Below are 21,266 nucleotides of genomic sequence, written 5' to 3' on the forward strand. Positions count from 1 at the left end.
CAAAGTAACTTACTGTAAAGTAGACAGAAGTGGTAGGAAGCCTGAACTAGGAATAAAAGGGTCCATAAAATATGGGCTATCTATTTGTGAATCTAGGATTGAGAGAAAGTCTGATAATGAATTCAGTTGTCACCTCCTTGACGCATGATATTTATCATGTTACATGATCAAATCAAATAAAAGGCTATCTGAAATTATTTACATTAACTTTTAATTTTGTCTTTTGGTTTAAAATAGATTTATACAGTTGCAAAATTGCAACTTCCGTAGGAATGTTTAAAACATTTGAGAAATGTGTCAATAACTAATCCTTGTAATGGCAGCTTTGACAGGATTGTGAGCAAAGCAGTGTTCAAGCTAACAGGCATGCAGATTTTATTATGAAAATTTATTTATATTAAAAAAGATAATTAATTGGTAGAAGTAATGTAATGCTGTTGTTCTTATCTTAAGTTTTTAATATTAATAGCATGTCATGTTGTTTGCATGAACACTTGTTAAACTTTCTGAATGTATTACATTGTGTGCAGTATTTACTGTCTCTTTTATAGAATTGTAGTTTAGATGCCAATATTGCAATTTTCAAATGTGTTTATGTAAGAAGATGAATTCTATACAGTGTACACATACCGTTACATCATAAGTTTAATAATAAAATTTTCTCTATTTCTTATAGGAGAATAAATCCATTTGACCAGACCACTGGAGAAGTTTTAGATACTTTAGACTCGGCAATAGCAGATTCCCATTATGTAGAAAGTTTTGTTGTCAGATTTTTAGGTTCAATGGAAGTAAAAGCAGATAGAGGTAATTGCTATGATTGTAATATTATGTACTAATATTTAGATTCAAATTTGTCTCAATAAGTTGAGGGGGACTATCGGAGATCCCGTAGTACCCATGTCTGTGTCTAGAAGCACCACAACCAGTTCTTAAAAACTTAGACTTACTGTAATATACATGTAATTAGGTGTGCAAAATCTATGAAGGTCATATGTCCTTTTTTTCATTATCCAGTTTCAGTTAAACTTTTAAACACTAAGTGATCTAAAATCAAATGACTTCTTGTAAGAATGCAACTGAGGGAGTATAGCATCATCTTGCAAAAGTAGTTCACCCTATCCTACATTATGAACATCACTGGCTAGCATTACATTTATAAACCTGGGTTCAGCTACAAACTTACCTGCAATAATATAACTTATAGGAATTCATCTAGGGTCAGTATAGCAATATCCCACAAAAAGTAGGCCACCCTGTCTGACACTTTAAAACTTTTATATATTTTCATAAAAAAGCTAATCATATATCTGTATTTACTTTCAGGAGAACCTTTAGTATTAGAGACAATGAGACAGATAATGGCAGCAAGGGCAATACACAATGTGTTTAGAATGACAGAGTCTAGATTAGTAGTTTCTAGTGATAATATGAGGTAATCTGAATACAGAAGGAATAAATGGAAGTTTTCAAAGTCATGATCTTTGAAATGGGTTTGAAAATTTTTAAAAAATAAACAACTACTTTTTGGGGTGGTTAAGAGCTTTCTCTGCTCTCCTATGTTGAGGGCCATATGTGACCTTCTAGATGTCCTTTTGTAGTTGTATCCTTAGGTTGCTGTCAGTTTTATATATATAGAAACAAGCCGATATCAATGTTCAAATAAGTAAATGTATAATTTGAACATGAACTAACATCATTATGGATCTTCAGTTTTTGCATTGACACTTGATTTAATTACAAATGAAAAGACATATAAATTGTTTTGCATAAGACAGCAATAAACCAGAAAAGACCTGTTAAGGGCAACACCATTTATAACAATATTGGACAATTGAAAATTTTGGAGCATCACTCGCATGATATGCATGTGCTGTTCTTGTATTTGGTTACAAGTATATGTATGTAAAATACGATATTGCCTACTGGTTCTACTGATCTATTGCCAGTGGTTTAATTTTGTTGTTGCCAAATAATCCAACAATGATTGACACTAGTAATAATAAAAGATTATCCTCTAAAAATTGAAGAATAAATGTGTGTGTGTGACTGCTTATGTCACATGTAGCCAAAATATTGAAATAATTTAATTTAACCTTTTTATCAGATATATTATTCCATCATTCCAGTTGATCTTGGAAATTCTAATGCAATACTGTAAATTCAGAATTTATTATTGCAATTTCAGAAAAATCTACATACACTTTTATGTATCAGATATCAGAATGAGAGCTCTTATTATTGCGATTATCACCCAGTTTAATTATTTGCCAAAATAAAACCTCGCAATAATTTCTGAATTTACAGTAGTTTGTGATGAGGTAACATATTGGCATGTCAGTTAACTGCTAGTAGTCTGTTGTTATTTATGTATTATTGTCATTTTGTTTATTTTCTTTGGTTACATCTTCTGACATCAGACTCGGACTTCTCTTGAACTGAATTTTAATGTGCGTATTGTTATGCGTTTACTTTTCTACATTGGCTAGAGGTATAGGGGGAGGGTTGAGATCTCATAAACATGTTTAACCCCGCCGCATTTTTGCGCCTGTCCCAAGTCAGGAGCCTCTAGCCTTTGTTAGTCTTGTATTATTTTTAATTTTAGTTTCTTGTGTACAATTTGGAGTTAAGTATTGCGTTCATTATCACTGAACTAGTATATATATTTGTTTAGGGGCCAGCTGAAGGACGCCTCCGGATGCGTGAATTTCTCGCTACATTGAAGACCTGTTGGTGACCTTCTGCTGTTTTCTGTTCTATGGTCGGGTTGTTGTCTCTTTGACACATTCCCCATTTCCATTCTCAATTTTATTGATATATATTCAAAACTTGGGTCACTTTGAAACATGTTTTGACTGGACAAGATGTCCTATGAGTAAGTCTTTATGCAGATTAGTTAACAAACAATTTAAAAAGGTTTAACAGCATCATGAAAATGCCACATATTTATACTTTACAGGTTGATAGATCCAGCTACTAACATTGTACGAACAGTATTTGCATTAGCAGACATATCATTTTGGGCAGCACACAATGAAAACAAAAGGTCTGTATAAGAAATTTTTATATCGAGTATCTGCTGTGATCATGTCAAAGCAGTTGCATTTATTTGAAAAATGAATTTGAAGTTTTATCAACAATTTGATGAGGGCTTTGAATATTCAACTTTAAGACGTTAAAAAACAATAATTTGCTTTTACTTTACAGATTCTTTAGCTTAAAGATTTAGAAAACGCAAATTTTCTTTTAATATATATTTTCCTTGCTTTTTTAGGTTGTTTGGTTTTATAACCAGAAACAGACAAACAGGTTTACCTAATCCATCCTTTGCTTGTCATGTGTTTGAATGTAACGTATCAGCAGAAGAGGTGAGAGAATGATAAAGTTGGTCTTGAAGAATTTCTTATGTTAAGTCATACTAGTGGCAGTTCCGTTGGTTGTCGCCATTTTCGCGTTTTGCGAAAAAAATAATAATTGTGGCGATTAAAAATCATGATTGGCAAAAGAAATATAATGACCATCTTGTTAATTTTATTCCGGTTTGTCTGACTTTTTTCTTGATCAGACAATACTCGGATTTCACCTTGAACTCGTCATGCCAAGATTTTGACAGAAAATCAATAATCAGCTGATTTCATTTGATAGCAATCGGCAACAATGGACTAATTAATAAAGGTGTTAATTCTATTGTTTAATGAAAATGTGAGGTAAAATGGCTTCACATATCACCTAAATAATTGTTTTACAAACTTTGATAAAAATAATTGTTTTGAAGATGGTAGGTACTTCACATCGTTTAAGCGGCAGCGCACCAGTTTTAAGTAAAGTTTTATGTCTCAACTTTTACTTTTAACGATGGTCGGGAAAAAAAATTGTTGTTTTAATGGAAGGGAATAAAAGTAGGAAAAATCTCTAATGCTATTCCTTGTCCTTTAATTAGGCAGGACGTATCAGATAAACTGACTGTTGATAAACTGAAGATGTTCTTAGAAGTCAAATTTTACAATATCTTAAAAATAACAATAAGTTTGTTCTAATTCAGTGTTCATTTATCACACTGTAGGTTATAAAATAGATATGTAGAATAATACTTAAAGAAACAACAATGCTGCAAACTGGATTTCTTTGTTAGCAAGAAGGAAAACTAGTCCTAAATAAAAATCTGTTTATGTTAGTTGGCAAAAAAAAAATTGAGAGTGGCGAAAGAGGTGGCGAAAAATGAAATTGACCCAAGGGAAACCCTGGTTCTGAAGTATTATAAATCATGTTGATAAACATTTATCAGTATGTACAGGTCTGTCAGAAAAATTGTATTTTTAAGAGGCAATATGTAGTGTCATAATTATTTACAGATTTTTTTTTATGCCCCACCTACAATAGTAGAGGGGCATTATGTTTTTCGGTCTGCGCGTCCGTTTGTTCATCGGTCTGTCCCGCTTCAGGTTAAAGTTTTTGGTCAAGGTAGTTTTTGATGAAGTCGAAGTCCAATCAACTTGAAACTTAGTACACATGTTCCCTATGATATGATCTTTCTAATTTTAATGCCAAATTAGAGTTTTGACCCCAATTTCACGGTCCACTGAACATAGAAAATGATAGTGCAAGTGGGGCATCTGTGTACTAAGGACACATTCTTGTTTATTCTAATTCAACAATTAGTGAAGTATATATATTTTGATTCAACTCAAGATAGATCAGATGTTTTTTTTATTGTTATTTTTATAGATATGCAGTGCCATACAAACAGCAACCAAACTTGCCTTTCAAGCTTTAATGGTAAGTACACAGTAATTAAATAATAAAGAATTTTTTGAGTGGCATGGGTTTTCTTTTGGCTTTTTAATTTACCATAGCGTTCAAGAGTGACTTCTCTGATAGAAGCAGATGTAGATATCATTTTATGAACACTTTGTAGTGAAAACTTATTTTTTTCAAAAATATTATATATTAAAAATTAATTTTCTTTGCAGCAGATTTGATTACATTTAGACAATAGCATAACATCATATTCTATTGAAAGTTTACAATTCAAAGCATGTGAATGTTTTTATTAAAGAAAGTATGTATGGATGAAATATAATATTCATATTATGGTATAGGATCTAACTTTTTAAAGATTTTCAGTGAACAGAGCCATTGTTTTCATTTGTAATCTTACATTCTGATATTTGATATTTAAGGGCATTACTTTTTTAATAGATGAAGGTTTAAAAAACTTATCCTGGATACTTAATTTTTTTCCCAACAATTTTTTTGCATCATAAAACAAGCTACAAGGAATGAACTTATTCCAAATAGGGTTGCAGCTTTTTCAAAGATGCTCAATACAGTCATTTTAAAAAAAGATATTCATTGTATAAGAATACTGTGATCACATAATTCAATCAGATTGAAAGTTTAGATTTGAAAATTAAGGTGACTTATAATAGGTGTCAAAGAATAAAACTGTTCAAAACTCAGAAAGAAATTTCCTTCCTTGTCTGAAGAATCTTTTCTGTATAATGCTGCAGTTGGGCAGATCAGAGCTTTAACAATGCATGGAAACATTTTTCACACATTCACATTTTAATGCATTGTAGACTGATTCAAATCAAACATAATGTATGGTATGTAAGATATAAAGGACAGGGTCAGTATTATAACACCTATTAAGGCACATAAATATCTAACCTATGTATGATTTAACTAATTCACAACACATAGCTTTAATGACAAATTTGTTGCCTGTATTGGTAACTGAAGAGGATTATATGATTATTGGATCTCATATCTCTTTTAACATCAAAAGTTTGTTTCAGGTCAAGGTTTCAGAATTTTTAAAGTTAAGAATCTGTTGGATACCTGTTTTTGATGGAATTCACTTACAAAACAAATTTGAAATAATGAAGCTCATGCAATAAACACTTCATCCAACTATGAAATCATGTGACTATGAAATGAAAGTTCTTTTTCTTACTAACATAAATAATAGGGTTGCCATAAAAATAAATTTCAGATGTCCTAATGAGATCACCAGTTTTATAGATCATTGTTGACTAATAAGCAAGCTTTGCTTATTTCAAATTGTCACATGTTATTTTCTTTTTTCAAAGTCCTTTGTATTCTATAGCATATATTTTATGATAATGCTACGGATATTTTACAGCCTTCTAACGACCCTTCTTTAGCAGGTGTGAGTAAAATAATATATCTTCTTTTGCTTTGTCTTTATATCATATCATATTCATGCATCTAATCAGGATCTGTAATGTTGTAGTTGAATGAAAAAAGGAGGGGGGGGGGGGGGGAATGAAGCAGTCATCACAATTTTTTTCAAAAGGAAAACGGTAGTGAATAATAATTATAGAACATTTATATATCAGTTAGAAATTATGAAAGTGTTTAATTGTACGTCAAATATTTAAAAAAAAATAAACATACTGTTCAATGTTGCATGTTATGCATGATAAATTTTTAGGGTCATTGGTCATTTCCAGATTTTTTTGTATGTTTTTATTGATATGCATGTTTCAGAATGCAAGTTCTACTATGATTAATTATAGAATGGACCAAATGCTTTTCTTTGTGTTTCATTTTATAGAAAAGATCATTCTTCTTTAGCCCAGTGCTGTGCTATAAAGCTCCATTAAATGTTTAAAATGCTTGCAATCTTGGAATAAATATGTAAATACTGGGGAAAAAGGTTAACATACCTGCTAGCTTAATGTATAAATATATTGTAGAAAATTATAATGATAGTGATTTTATCAGTATATGGATTTATGTTATATGTTGTGTACTTTGCCAAATCCATGTATAAAAAAATATGGCCATTTATGTAGACATACCATTTGAGGGCAACAACAGTTATGGTGGGTACAGCCGCTGGTGCATTGTTAATCTGCCCAATGATCTGATCTAGCTTATTACCATGATGTAAATAATACATTTTGTTTGTTGAATTTCAGTTCATCAATGATTTAATTGTATTAACTCCTTGAGGAAAAGTTTTTGCAATTTTTATTTTTGGCTCTTCAAACTATTGGTCTTGAAAGTATTTGATAAAAAGGTATTGCAAAATAATGTGTTGTGTGCATCAATATCAAACCTTTTGCTATTTTGGTATTCAAATTAGCAATTTTACTACTTCTGCTCACTTAAACAAAACGTAACCAAAAGTGTATGACCTTTGTTCAAGTTTTTTGTACAGAGGCTATTTTTGCTCACATGTTCTGTGTGAATCTTTGAAATAGTCTTGTATATGAATATGATAGTTTCATGAGATTTTCGAGTTTTTCTTGACGTAATTCGGATTTCCCATTTTAAGGTAGATGGGGTGTCTAAATTATAATCCATAGAATTTTTTAATAATTTGCCAAAATGTAGTTTATATCATGCTTTTTTGGAAAAAATAATAAAAAGAATGGGTCACGGGGCTTATTTTCACGCTACAGGTTGTGCAAAATTGACAGATTTTGTATAGATAATGCATGGAAAACGCAATTTTCTGCCATAAAACGAAAACTGCACCATAGAATTTTGAGATAAAACATGAGAAGATAGCTCTAATATTATACTTTCAGATAAGAAAAAGAAAAAATGGGGTCACCGGACCCGTTTTCTTGCTACATAATAAAATATATAAATTCCTAACACATTCTATTGTAAAAGTAACAATATTTGAATTATCTGCCCTTACATTTGAGTTGCCTCCCCTTATGTGGCAAAGTTAGAAAAAATTGAATCAAACAAAAGTATTCTGTTGTTTGTAAAATACAACCATAAATATAATTAAACATGTCATTTTCTATATTAAAATGTAAATTCTTACACATGAATTACCCACTACTCTCAAAATTTGCACATTTTATTAAAGGTCTAGACCGATTATTTTCTGGTATTTCAAAATCCAAGATGGAGGAAGACACCCTATCTACCTTAAATGGTAATTGTGTACTAAAGAATGAATTTATTTTGATAATCAGATGAATTTTGTGTGAAATAAACAACAAAAAGTAATATTTACCCCCGAAATTACAGACTTCATAAGATACTTGCCACTTTCTTTAGATATCTTTATCATTAGTTTTAAGTACAAATGAATCTTAGTCTTAACAATTTAGAAGGTAAGAGAGATTAGTGTCTTTTTTGGATAAATGAACATATTTTTAGTTAACATTGTACATTTGTTTATGAATAAATTATCATATTTATTCGAATTCATATAGAAAAAAGTTTCCTTCATGTTTCATGGCTTTCCAATTTCCCTTTTCTTGCAGGAGAAAAAAGCAGTGGAAAAGATTCAGAAGGTTAAAGCCAAGGAAAAGAACATTTTATTGCAAAATATTCAAAATCTTGAAGATGCTGATTCAGATGAAGAACTTAACAAACTGCCTCTCTCACCAGACGGCAAATATTTGGTGCTTACTGCAACGGAGGATGATGATGAAATGTTAGAAGATACAAATTATGTAGACACACAGATGACTCAGCAAGTCAAGGACCTAGTTGTAACACAAGAAGAGGAAGGAGTAGATGACTCGGAAGCTTGAATTAGGGGCATTTTATATTTTGGTGAAAATGGGGGATTGATTTTGCTTATTAGTATGTTTGGGTATTTGGAAAAGATTATCTTGTCATATTTCTTATTGCAAGCTTGTGTAAATTGCAACAGTTGAATGAACTGTCAATAATGAACCATTGAAAAATAATGTTCAGAGTACTTTGGATTTATTATTATTCGTTAGATATCAGTTTTCGTGGATTTAATGGGTATACGTGAACAACAAACTTAAATATTCATTAAAGTATACATTTTCCATTGACCTTTATTCTGGCTTTGGCAAAACCACGAAATCAAATATCTACAAAATTACAACTTTTCCTCAATCCATGAAAATTGGTACCCATGAAAATAAATTAATTCACAGTATACAAAGAGCTTCTTACACATTCAAAAATGAAGTTTCTAGGATCATGAATGGGTTCAGATTGTAAACATTTGTTGAATTTTTAACTACTGTATTGCTTGATACATTTTGAAAAATAGAGAATTCTATTTTATTCCATGCTAATGAGATTACTCATTTGAAGATGATTTACAGTTCAGTATCTTTTTGAAACTTTATAAAAAGTAATACTAAATGAATAAAATTATTGACTGATTTGATAAATCCTGTGGAAAGAAAGGACCAAAAAAATTCTTAAGTGCAGAATAAATACAAATGAATATATAAGCAGTATTGAACTTTCATTATTTGATAATAATCATTTGCTTGCTCTATTTAAATACTCCTGCCAAAATCTCAATCTAATATTGCTTTTCTTACAAAAATGTCAGACCTGTGAGATCAATCTTAATGTTCTTGAAAATGTTGCAAAAAAAAAAACACAAATTGATTCATAATTAAAAAGCACCAGTTTCAAGTTACATTAAGATTCTAAAGTAGCCTGTGAAAAAGTGATTCTAATGAAAAATGAAAATTATATAATTCGCATCTTTGAATTTTATGTAGTAATCTTGGAAATCATGCCTGTACAACCTTCTTCCAAATCAAAATGTAAGAGATGTAATCTTTTATATAAAATAAGAAGATGTGGCATGATTGCTAATGAGACAACTCTTCACCTGAGACCAAATGACATAGAAGTTTACAACTATAGGTCACCTATAGTTGTTTGTGTTTCAGTCTTGTTATAAAGTCATATAAATAAAACTGCAGTCTCTACTAAAAGAATTTCTATCTACTTTTCGTGCTTTATAAAGATTCACAAGCTTTGGTGAAATGGGGCAAGGTTTTACATTACAATTCATATTTAAGGTGCAAGAACGAATGTCCTTATGGGGTGGTAATACTTCAGTATAAAATTTTTATTAGCCAGAAGGAGAAAATACTGATTTAAATTTCTGGTCTTTCTGTAAGTAGCCATTATTTATTATGTGCAGCATTCAGAAAAATCAACTTTTCACTCAATAACACATTAATTGGTCATGAATATGAGATGATTTGTTGTAACACAGTCCATTTAAGTGCAGGCTACTCTAAACTACTAATAATTGTTTAAATTGAGACAGTTTTTAATCTCTCTTGAACTAATATGAATGACTGATATTGCAAGTTTACACAAAAATTATATTTTGATGACCATGAGTTAAATATTTAAAAAAAAAAAGGTATAAAATTATCAACATGAAGAACTGTCTATCTTTTATATGTTTTTACATTAATGGGTAGAACTTTAAGTTACAGATATCTTATGTTTCATAGTTGTTAAATTTTTGATCACCCATTTACAATGGTTGTTTCTTTGTTTTATTTAGTGGCATTTAAGACTTATTTGTTACTTTATCTTTCAAAAGGTTGAAATATTGTCTTATTTCTTAAGCATTTGTCAGCACTTTAATGAGAGAAAAACACACAGACTTTTAATGATCTCTCTACATGATTAAAAGGTTGATAGTTTGAATGAATGTATAGTATAAGTATAGTATAGTATATATTTATGAAACGTGTACTATTCTTTTACCATTAACTCTGTGACACAAAAAATAAAAGTTGTCTTTTTTAGATATAGACAGCTAAGCAATACTAAAACTATAATTTTATTATGAATTTATTATACTAATATTTAGAAAATTTCCAAGTTTTTATTTTGCTATGTTTTAAATGTTATTTATCATTAAGAAAAAACTACAACAATATCTAAATGAATTGGAATTATTTCTAAATATCAAATCTGTTTTTTGCATTTAAAAAAAAAAATTCTTCACATAATGATATTGCCAATGTTGTTTTGTTATAAGAATTATATTGTTGTTTTGTAATCCTCACCTACACTAGACAGGGGACATTATGTTTTCTGGTTTTGATTCTGTTCTTCAGTTCTTTGTTGTGTATCAGGTTAACATGGAAATGTGAAAGTGAAATCTACATTCTTGAAAGGTTAACATTTTTTTATTAAGGTAGCCTACCACAAAGTTGTTGTCACGTTAAATCTAAATTTATTACACATTTTCATTATGATATGAACTTTTTAAATTATGATTTCATTGTTCACTGAACATGGAAATGTTATAGTGCAAGCAGGCCATAGTATCTATGGACACATATTCTTGTTTAATGAATATGATTTAAATATCCAACAAGCTCTGTTTATCATTGTCTCTTTGAATCAAATTTTATCATTTAAAATGATATACAAGGGTTGCTTTGGTTTTCAAAAAAGTGCTTTTTATTTTCAAGTCTTGATGATTAATCCTATTTTTTTCTTTGCGTTTATGGATTGAAGTTATGTTTGTAAGTGAATTCAGTATGTAGCAGTTTACTTAAGATAATTTTGCAAAATGAGTCATTTTAATGTAGAAATCGTGTTTGTTTGTTCTTTTTTTTTTAAAATTAAATGATTTAAAAAGTTGAAATCAATGTTTGCTAGGCCTGATGCCTCCACCATTCATTAATTTATATGTTATGATAAGACCATTTCATTTTATCACTGTAGGAATTAATGTGTGCTATGCTAGATGCTAGATTCACATTTTTTCATTTGATTTATTGCTATGTTATTTATTACACAATTTTAATTTATGATTTTGTCAGATTGAAAGAAGTCATTAATATTGGCAAAGGGAATCCAGCATGAAAAAAATATCATTGTAAAAAAAAAACAATGATATTTTGATAACAATGTCTAATCACCTAAGAAATTATTTATTTTCTACCAAGTAGATTAATGTAAAAGTTTACTTTGAATTCTGTTTACTCTTGACCATTGACACATAGTACAATATGTGAAGTACCCACCAACTGTGCTGGAGCTACTCTTATTATTCACCATAGAAAGTCATACAATTAAAATATATATCATTTTGATATTTTTTATTTCTTTTATGATATGTGAAGTGAAGTGAAATTCGGTATTTTTAATGTCTTTAAATTTATTTTATTTGCAGTTAGTTCTATGTCATAACATCGAAGAGAATGGTCCCTTTTCAAACTCCACAAACTAAACTATAAAAGAGATTTAAATCAATACTAACATTTCTATAATAAAGATTCTTTAAAAAATCTTGATTTGACAAAGTCAGAATTTTTTTACCTTACTCAAATGTTTTTCAAAATTTAATGTCATATTTGATACAAGGAATTGAAAAAAAACCCCAAAAAACAACTTTTGTTCATGATGCATGTTAAAACAGAACAGATCTTGAAGGGGGAGGTAACGTATGCAAAAAGGCATGAAATGTCATTGTTTTATGTTTAAATGTCAAGGCGTTATGTTTAAACAGAGTTCAATGTTTCCTTAAAACTTTGTTTTGTGCAATGTAACATATTTAAAGATGTTTAATCCTTTTAACTTTATAGTATTAGTTAAGTATAACCATTTTATAGAGTGCCATTTGGAATCTCATAAGTCTAAAGATATAGGACAGAATGTTGTTAAATATATTTTAGCACATATAGCTGTGATAGTGTGTAACTTTGAATAGTCGAAACATACAGACCAGAGATTTGACTAAAAAACTGACAGAAATATTAAAAATAGGAAAATACAAAAATGTAGACATAACACATCTTGTGTAGTGATTCATTTGTTTATTGTCTAGAAGATTCTACATTACATTGTCACAGTTCATTTTCTTTCAATCTGATTAAAACATAGATCTTGTGTCCATACTTCGCTTACAAGGATCTAACAACAGTCTGTTATACTTTCTGTTTTAACAACATTTCAGAATCCTCAGGTTTTCAAATTTTAAATTAAATAGTTATCAGAACAGGAAGTAAAATGGAATGTTGTCAGATCTTTGTAAGCGAAGCATGGACACAGGATCTGTATTTTAAGAAGACTGATTTTCTTTAACAGAAAAATATACATTACTTTAAAAGATATCTACATTTTTTTGAGGCATTTAAACTTCTTGGAGTAACTTATAAAATAATCATCGTTTCCAATTTGATTACTTTAAAATCAATGGGCATGTGAAGGTAGATGTTAACTATTTGATGCATAATTCTGCACAATGTTAATTAAATCCATATTATTTATTAATCACCTTGAGTTAAATATTGATATATATATATTAAACTGTGATATGTATAGATTTGTACATAAATCATTGTTGCTAGAGAAAGGTGTGTGTTTATAAAGAAGTTATTAATAAACTTATCTTACAGACATTTTTTATTTATCATTTGTTTACTCAACAGAGGACATTTTTATTGAGCCTGCAACATTTATCTCGAAAGCGAGACATAGCGATCCTAGATTCCGTCGTCAGCAGCGTCAACATTTAGGTTCAGTCTGTGGTTAAAGTTTTTTAAACATCAATAACTTTGTCAAACCTTCATGGAATTTTATGAAATTTGGACAGAAGATTGTTTTATGACCAAAAGACACTGTCCAGAGTGAAATCTTGAAAATATTTATTTTCCTTTTTCCGTATTTTACTGATAAGTGGACTTAGCGTTTTTTTACAGTTAACAAGTAGATACAGTCTGAGGTTAAAGTTTGTTACACATCAATTACTTTGTCAAACCTTCATAGAATTTTATGAAACATTGGCAGAAGCTTTTTTATGATAAAGAAATAATGTCTAAAGCAAACTTTTGAAAATATGTTTTTTTTCGTTTTCAGTATTTTTCTGATAGATGGACTTATTCTTACAGTTAACATTTACAGACAGTTTTGTATTAAATTTTTTTGACATGATACATTTGTAAACCTTCATGGATTTTTATGAAACTTGGACAGAAGCTAATCTTCAAGACCAAGAATTAGCATATAAAGAAGTTGTTTGTATTAGGTGACACAAATGTCAGTCTTGTTTGTCAAAGAAATTTAAAAATTCAACTTAATATGAGGTTCAATATTGATAAGAATAAAAATTCATGCTTAAATTTTAGGCAATAATAGTTTATTGATATTCAAATCTCCTAAATCCATATAGAACTTAAGCAGGAAATATATCAACACATGTGGATAAAAAATACTATGAAAGTATATATGTTCTTGGTTTACCAATTTTCTCGATTATTTGTAGCTCATTTAAATCACTTTACAAAATACAATAATATTATATACTTGTAATAAACATGAGTTCCAGAGCCTTGAAATCAGTGATTTTATGCAAAGGAAGCCTGAAAATTTATGCATATCTGAAGAGAAAGTTAAGAGTATTTTTTCAGGGGCAGACCCTAATCTTCTTAGGTATACAACTGCCTCTGTGGTCTTGTGATTGCGTACTCACCTCAGTGCTGGAGGTCATTGGTTTCATCCACTAGAGCATCAAACCTTATGTTTGAAAATTGGTATGTTTTGCTTCTCTGCTAAGCATGTAGTATTTAGGAGTAAGAGCAAACACTTGTTGGTATGGAGTAAAAATAAGATTTCTGAGTAGTGTGATGTCTTCCTACAGACTGTAACATGTGAACTAGCACATTTAAAAATCTGGCTTAGAGGAGTGTCAGCCTAGTACAAAGCAGGGTTCATATTCATGTCGCAATATACATGTTTTCGTTTTGAATATGCATTAAATTTGCCACTGGACATTAAACAGCCATTATATAATAGGTATACAAAAGACGATAAATGTATACATTTAGGGAAAAGACCAACGTTTTAGATAACAGAAGGGAAAATATTCAAATATATTTAGACAAATAAGCGTTAAAATTTGTATCTGATTTTAACAACAAATTGATACAAGGCTTCTTGCAAACATGGAGAATAAATTCATTTAAGTCTTAAAGTTAGGAGTAGCAAACACATGCAAACGTCTTATACAAAACAACCATTTAAGAATACTCAAGGTTTTTTTTTTTCCTTTTAGGAAAAGAAAAATAACTCTTTACACGGTTGCATGGTACTTAATCATACTTATTGGAAACGTTAGAAATTGATTCAGTTCTTTCCTATGGCAACACCTTGTGAACTAAGGATGTAGCTGTGTTCGCAACTAAATTCGCTTTCTATGAATTTTTAGAAATATATTGCAATTAGTTCTTTTCACGTCTTTGTCAATATAATGCACACATGAATAGTGACTTTGATTTATATCTTTGAGCTGTTATACTCGAGTATGCATATCATTAGTTTTGTCAATTTTCTTACAGAATGGCCATTGTTATTAAGTGGATGCTTTAATATAGAACAGTGAAGATTGATACTGTGAGACTATTTGAAACTCCCTTTTTTTTTATCTCAAATCTGAATTGACCAAACTATTTAACTTTTGGTACACACAATTTGGTGTAACAAGCAACAAGTTACAACAAATTATGAGATAACATCTTTTCTTTGTCAATTGATAGATGTATGTAAAGCTGTATATTTTTCTCCTTTTAGTATACCAGCATCTTTACCTGTAAAACACTTATTACACAACTCATTTCACAGCGTTTGACCTCAATAGTATGTTGATATCGACATGTTGTATTCTGGCTATTTCAACATTTTAATTTATCTTTTCTGTCTTCGAACATGAAATGAACAAGATATGCTGCTGTTATATGTTGTCTTAGTCATTATTTTCTAATTAAAAAATAGTTAAATTTCAGAAATTATTATAATTTCTCATATAAGAAAAATTAAGAGTACTTGATAGAAGTATTTTTATTTTTATTTCTTCCAAAATCATTGATCCATGAAAACGATGTCAAGGTCAGTTAACCTCCAGGACAGGCATGTACACTTAAACTTGTGCTATGGTTATTTTTTGTATTCTTGTCTTTCATTTTTGCTTATGTGCTTTGTCTATATGCCATTTTGTTTTTCTTTTTTGATATATTTGTTTGTTTTTATAGTTATTAAGATTATAACACAATGTTGACTACTGTACCCCTATTTTTGACATTTTTACCTATTATGTCTGTTTCTTTTGTTCACACATTGTTGTCAATATAATGGATTTTATGAAACTGTCATACAAGTGAGAGGTTTAGATAGCTATAAAACCAGCTTGAATCCATTTTCTACATAAGAAAATGCATGACCAAGTCCGGGTCAAGTGAGCTTTTCTCATCACTATGCGTCCGTTGTCGTCGTTAACTTTTACAAAAATCTTCTCCTCTGAAACCACTGGACAAAGTTAAACCAAACTTGGCCTAAATCATCCTTAGGATATTTAGTTTAAAAATTGTATCCGATGACCCCGCTCACCAATCAAGATTGCCGCCATGGCTAAAAATAGAACATGAGGGTAAAATGCAGTTTTTGGGCTTATATCTCTGAAACTAAAGCATTTAGAGCAAATCTGACTGGGATAAAATGTTCATCAGGTCAAGATCTATCTGCCCTGAAATTTTCAGATGAATCAGACAACCTGTTGTTGGGTAGCTGCCCTGATATTGGTAATTTGACGGAAATTTTTCAGTTTTTGGTTATTATCTTGAATATTATAATAGAAAGAGATAAACTGTAAACAGCAAAACTGTTCAGCAAAGTAAGATCTACAAATAAGTCAAAATGACAAAAATTGTCAATTGACCCCTTAAGGAGTTACTGCCCTTTAAAGTCAAATTTTCACAATTTTTCGTAAATTATTGTTATCTTTTACAAAAATCTTCTCCTCTAAAATTACTAGGCCAAGTTAAACCATACTTGGCCTTAAACATCCTTAGGGTATTTTGTTTATAAAATGTATCCGATGACCGCACCCACCTACCAAGATGGCCACCATGGCTAAAAATTGAACATAGAGGTAAAATGCAGTTTTTGGTTTATATCTCTGAAACTAAAGCATTTAGAGCATATCTAATTGGGTTAAAATGTTCATCAGGTCAACATGACCAAAATTGTCAATTGACCCCTTAAGGAGTTATTGCTCCTTAAAGACAATTTTTCACTATTTTTTGTAATTTTTTACAAAAATTTTCTCCCCTTAATCTACTTGGCCAAATGGAATTAAACTTAGCCACAATTATTATTAGAGTATCTTTATTGAAAATTGTATCCGATGATCCTGCCTTACAACCAACATGACCCCCATTGGTAAAAATAGAACATAGGGGTTTACTTTAGAAGTCTATGGGAAAAATGTAAAAACAATTTCAAATGGTCACAACTTGAAAACTAATTGAAATAATGATAAGGGGTCTTTAGTAACTATTGTAAGACTACAATGGGATGACTTGATTTTTTTCCAGGGGTGCAATTTTTTCAGGGGGGGGGGGGATGCTAATAGTTTCTCCTTGATATGTTCCATTTTCAGAATTATTCAGTGTTACTTTTTCTATAAACCATTATTATATCTTTTCTTTCAGAATACTTATATTGAGGGAATGCCCCCCAGACCCGGCGGGTTAGTCGTGGTCAGGGGAATCCCTACCCAAATTTGTTTTTGAAGGGTGTTCCATAAAAACATTTAAAGGCATTTTCAGCATTATACAGGCCCTGGGTGAAATAAATTTTGGAGCGGAGGAAAGGAAATATTTTATTTTTTGTTAATTATCTTGAATATCATTTTAGATTGAGATATACTGTAAACAGCAAAAATATCAAGCAAAGTAGGATTTACAAATAAGTTAACATGACCAGTTGGCAATTGACATCTTATTGGAGTTATTGTCCTTTGAAGCTATTTTCCGCAATTTATTGGTAATTTTGTAAATCTTTTCAAAAATCTGCTTTTAATTTAACTACTGGGCCAAATTAAATCAAACTTGGCCTCAATCATTATTAGCGTATCTATATGACACGATTTCTAAAACCACAGTAGATACAGGTGAGCGACACAGGCTCTTGAGAGCCTCTAGTTTGTTATTTTACTTTTTTCCCAATCATCATGTGCACCAAACATTGTTGATCTATTGCTAATAGTAAATGAGAAAGTTACCTAATTACGAAAACCATGTGCATCAACGCTCCTTGAAATGAGGGTAATATTAGATGAAGTCTGTCTTTTCTGAACTGTTGCACTATATGTAACTCCTCTAAGAAACTGGATACTATTTTAGTCAAGGACACGTATTAAGTAAGATACTTTGGTATAACAGATTTTAGAAATGCTTCTTCAGTATTTCTTATAAGAGAACCATATATTTCTTTGCTCTCAGAGACTAGTATTTCATTGTATTGCATAATATGATAATTTGAAGAATACTTTGATAAATATTTTACATCTAAACTGTTTAAAAAAACTACTCTTATGGTCGAGGCACTTACAGTCATTGACTAATGATAATCGATATTTCATTTATTTAGATAAAATAACACTTAAAAATTTGGTATGGTATGTCTGAAGCGCTTTTCTGATGTACCTTCATCAGGAATGTTAAACCCCAAAATTTGAAAGCCAAGGATGTATTATTTCTCAAATACCTCGTTAGCTATATGACCAAAAGGGATTTAATAAGAATAGACAAACCATTTGTAAATCAACATTGCCAGTGGGGGATTGTAACCTTAGTTTTCTTATCATTTCTAAATTATCAACTGAGAATTTAAGAAAAATATGTCAAAAAAGAGGGAGGTGCACATGCTCTTGTTATGGTCGTGTTTTTTTTTTTTTTTTTTTTTTTTTGCTCTTTCTAAAATTGAAACTAGGATGTAAATTTCATCTTTGGTTTGGAGGATCCAGTTATATCTTCTTGGAACTCAATTTAAATTTTAGTGATGAGTGACCTTTGAAAAAATGAAATAAGCAATTGGAATTTAGTGTATTGGACCCTAGATTCTCTTTCATCTGAGTTCTACTCAGTATACAGATTCTTTGTTCCAACTCAATATAATCATCTGATCTTTTTATAAACTACTACAGTATTTTGTTTCTTGTTCAAATGGTAGAGAAATAAGTCTGCCAACACTAAATTTTATTCTGACATGTATTTTTATTGGTATGAATAAATTTTCATAATTCGATCATGTTCCAGTCGACCAGTGTCGACAACACATAGATAGCCAAGTTCGTCGATGTCCATTTGGAGAGTACCGTCGACGCCATCTCTTTTTTTGTCTAATAATGTTTGTTGAAAGATGCCATCTTCTGATAATATATCGATTTTATCATTTCTGTAGTCGGCAACAAAAATGTTACCATAATTATCTGTTGCTATAGCTTCAAACTCTGCGTCTTTTCTTTGGAAAACATTGAGGACTATTCCACTTTTATTGGTGACAACAACGATTTGCTTAGACCACGACATAGCAAGATTGAGGTTCTTCTTAGTTTGTTTCATCCTAAAATGTGTTCCATAAAACATATTCTGCACAGGTAATTTGTTGTTAGGATCTTCAATTCTAATTTTATTTTGAATCCCGTCTTGATCTGATACCTCATATATCAGATTATCGTCTGTATTATAAACTAGCAAGTTTTCATTGTGAATTATAGAACCTGGCAACCCATTTTCAAATGGAACCTTAAAGCATTCCTCATTATTTGTACTACTTTTTTTCATTGCACATTGTTCAGTCCAAAACAAAAGTTCATTTCGTGAATTTTTAAAAACTTGGTTAATGTTAGCCGGGAGAGTGATACTTGAGCATAGTTTTCCACCGTACATGTACGTAGAAAGCACACTTTTTGTCAATATCCAGATTCTATCATTTACAGCCGGAAGCATACCATTAACATTTTTGGGGAGCTCGAAGCTAAACACCTTTAAGTTGTTTGTTTTAGACGATATTGCTGGAATTGGCAAAGACGGGTATACGGGCTTTATGAAATTTTCTATTGAATTTGAGGTCACTTTTCCGAACAACTCTTCTATCTTAGCTTCATTACATTCTCCCCATTCGTATCTTATATTGTGAAACGGTTTTAAGGCGTTTTCAGGTTTCTTAAGGACGTTATCGAGATGTTTACCAATAGCAGGGAACTCTCTCCAAAACTTTTTATCTGGAGACTTGTTAACGATATCGTCTGTAGTTTTAATTAGACCAGCTAGTGACAATTGCTCAGTCTCTATTTCCGTCAAATAAATTGCAAGAACTTTCAAATCTTTTTTCTTAATGTTGTCTATAATATCCAAATTTTTGCTTGTTAGAATGTCGATTGTATCACATAGTATGGACTTCAAACATTCGGCATGGGCGGTCACATTAGTTTTCACTATATGGCAGTGTTTGTAGTACCTATTTTCTTCATGTTTAATTAATTCCACCACATTTCCAAGAACTGAAATCCTAGATTTTAAGCTTGCAGTCCTAGTCAATAACATCTTTTTCTTAGACTGAATTAACATTGCTAAATTTTGAACATCGTGTCGACGGTGTGATTTCTCTGAACAATCAACACATAACCAAAGATTGCATGGTTTACAAAACAATGTGGTATCTTTTTTGTGTTCTTTGCATTCTTCACTGACATCTTCCAGACGTTTGTCTATATTTTGTTCTAATTTCAATTGTTCCAATGGATCAATAACATGATTCTTTGACGATTTCAATTTCCCATGATAATCACGACAATTCAAACATAGATAAAACGTGCAATCTAAGCATTTTGCCACTGCAGTGTTCTCATCTGTGCATAATCCACAAATATTCAATGGAATATGTTCTTCATTCGACTGTTTGAGTTGAAAAGGATAAGATTGAAGACTGTTCACACTGTTTTTCGGTAAACATGTTTTCATTCTACACAACGGACACGTTATATTTTTGTCATAAACTTCAAGTTTTGCGAGGCATGGTGTGCAAAAAGTGTGATAACAGCTCAATAGCCGTGGTTCTGTGTAAAAAGACAGACATATTCTACACTTCGAGTCACTTTCTATAGTTTTCATATCCATCTCCGCCATATTTGTAATGGTGTAATAGTTGAAAACCAATCGATTTACATCGTATGTTTCCACTGCTGTTAGACATTAACATCCGAGAAGAACCGATCGCTTGACTTCTAAATCAGAACAAGGAAGTACTTTATGTTTGATCAGGTGGAAAGCAGGTCACGATTTCAGCTATATTCTACAACAAAAATATAGTCACGTGAGGGTGATCATTAAATTAAATTACGACCGAGGCAAACATCAGCTTTTGTGTTCTAAATGTTTATAAACCCCTCACTCGTAAACTATAAGTTCTTCTTCCTGAATTGTATCGCCGAACTTGAAGTTTGCATTGAAATTGTCAAATAGCTGTGATTCCTTGTGAGGATGATTTGCTCTACTGTTTTTGTCATTTCGGTTATATCAGCTCGTCAACGTTTGTATTCGGTTTTGGATTTTTTCAAATCCTTTTAGTCTGAATGACACGCAGTGAAAATGTATTCGTTTATTAAGGTCTTTCCACTCCGTTAGGAAAGACCTTATTGTTTTTCTAATGTTTTTTTTTTTTCTTTTTTTTTT

At 30.7% G+C, this 21,266-nt stretch overlaps 2 protein-coding genes across 8 annotated transcripts in view; one reads left to right on the plus strand and one right to left on the minus strand.

Moving 5' to 3' along the window:
* The window catches only part of LOC127721683 (DCC-interacting protein 13-alpha-like), a 52,158-nt gene extending 39,001 nt beyond the window's left edge, over positions 1-13,157 (plus strand). For 3 of the 7 annotated variants that reach the window (XM_052228481.1, XM_052228502.1, XM_052228489.1), the window contains 7 exons: positions 677-807; positions 1,327-1,435; positions 2,960-3,046; positions 3,275-3,368; positions 4,726-4,776; positions 6,146-6,172; positions 8,259-13,157. In XM_052228481.1, coding sequence (XP_052084441.1) covers positions 677-807; positions 1,327-1,435; positions 2,960-3,046; positions 3,275-3,368; positions 4,726-4,776; positions 6,146-6,172; positions 8,259-8,531 — 772 coding nt within the window. In that variant the 3' untranslated portion in view covers positions 8,532-13,157. Of the gene's footprint in view, positions 1-676; positions 808-1,326; positions 1,436-2,959; positions 3,047-3,274; positions 3,369-4,725; positions 4,777-5,579; positions 5,631-6,145; positions 6,173-8,258 lie in introns of those variants that run through there. The other 4 variants (XM_052228498.1, XM_052228518.1, XM_052228507.1 and 1 more) reach the window with 3 other exon arrangements.
* Positions 13,158-18,472: 5,315 nt separating this feature from the next.
* LOC127721737 (tripartite motif-containing protein 45-like) lies at positions 18,473-20,832 on the minus strand. Its single transcript, XM_052228551.1, has one exon. It carries the CDS (start codon positions 20,718-20,720, stop codon positions 18,807-18,809), a length of 1,914 nt encoding a protein of 637 aa, XP_052084511.1. The 5' UTR covers positions 20,721-20,832; the 3' UTR covers positions 18,473-18,806.
* Between the last annotated feature and the right edge of the window lie 434 nt (positions 20,833-21,266).

The sequence above is a fragment of the Mytilus californianus genome, unplaced genomic scaffold (genome assembly GCF_021869535.1).
Source record: "Mytilus californianus isolate M0D057914Y unplaced genomic scaffold, xbMytCali1.0.p SCAF_1, whole genome shotgun sequence".
Taxonomy (NCBI): Eukaryota; Metazoa; Mollusca; class Bivalvia; order Mytilida; family Mytilidae; genus Mytilus; species Mytilus californianus.

Coding starts and splice junctions, on each gene's coding strand:
- LOC127721737 (XM_052228551.1), bottom strand. CDS start 20,720: ATGGCGGAGATGGATATGAAAACTATAGAAAGTGACTCGAAGTGTAGA.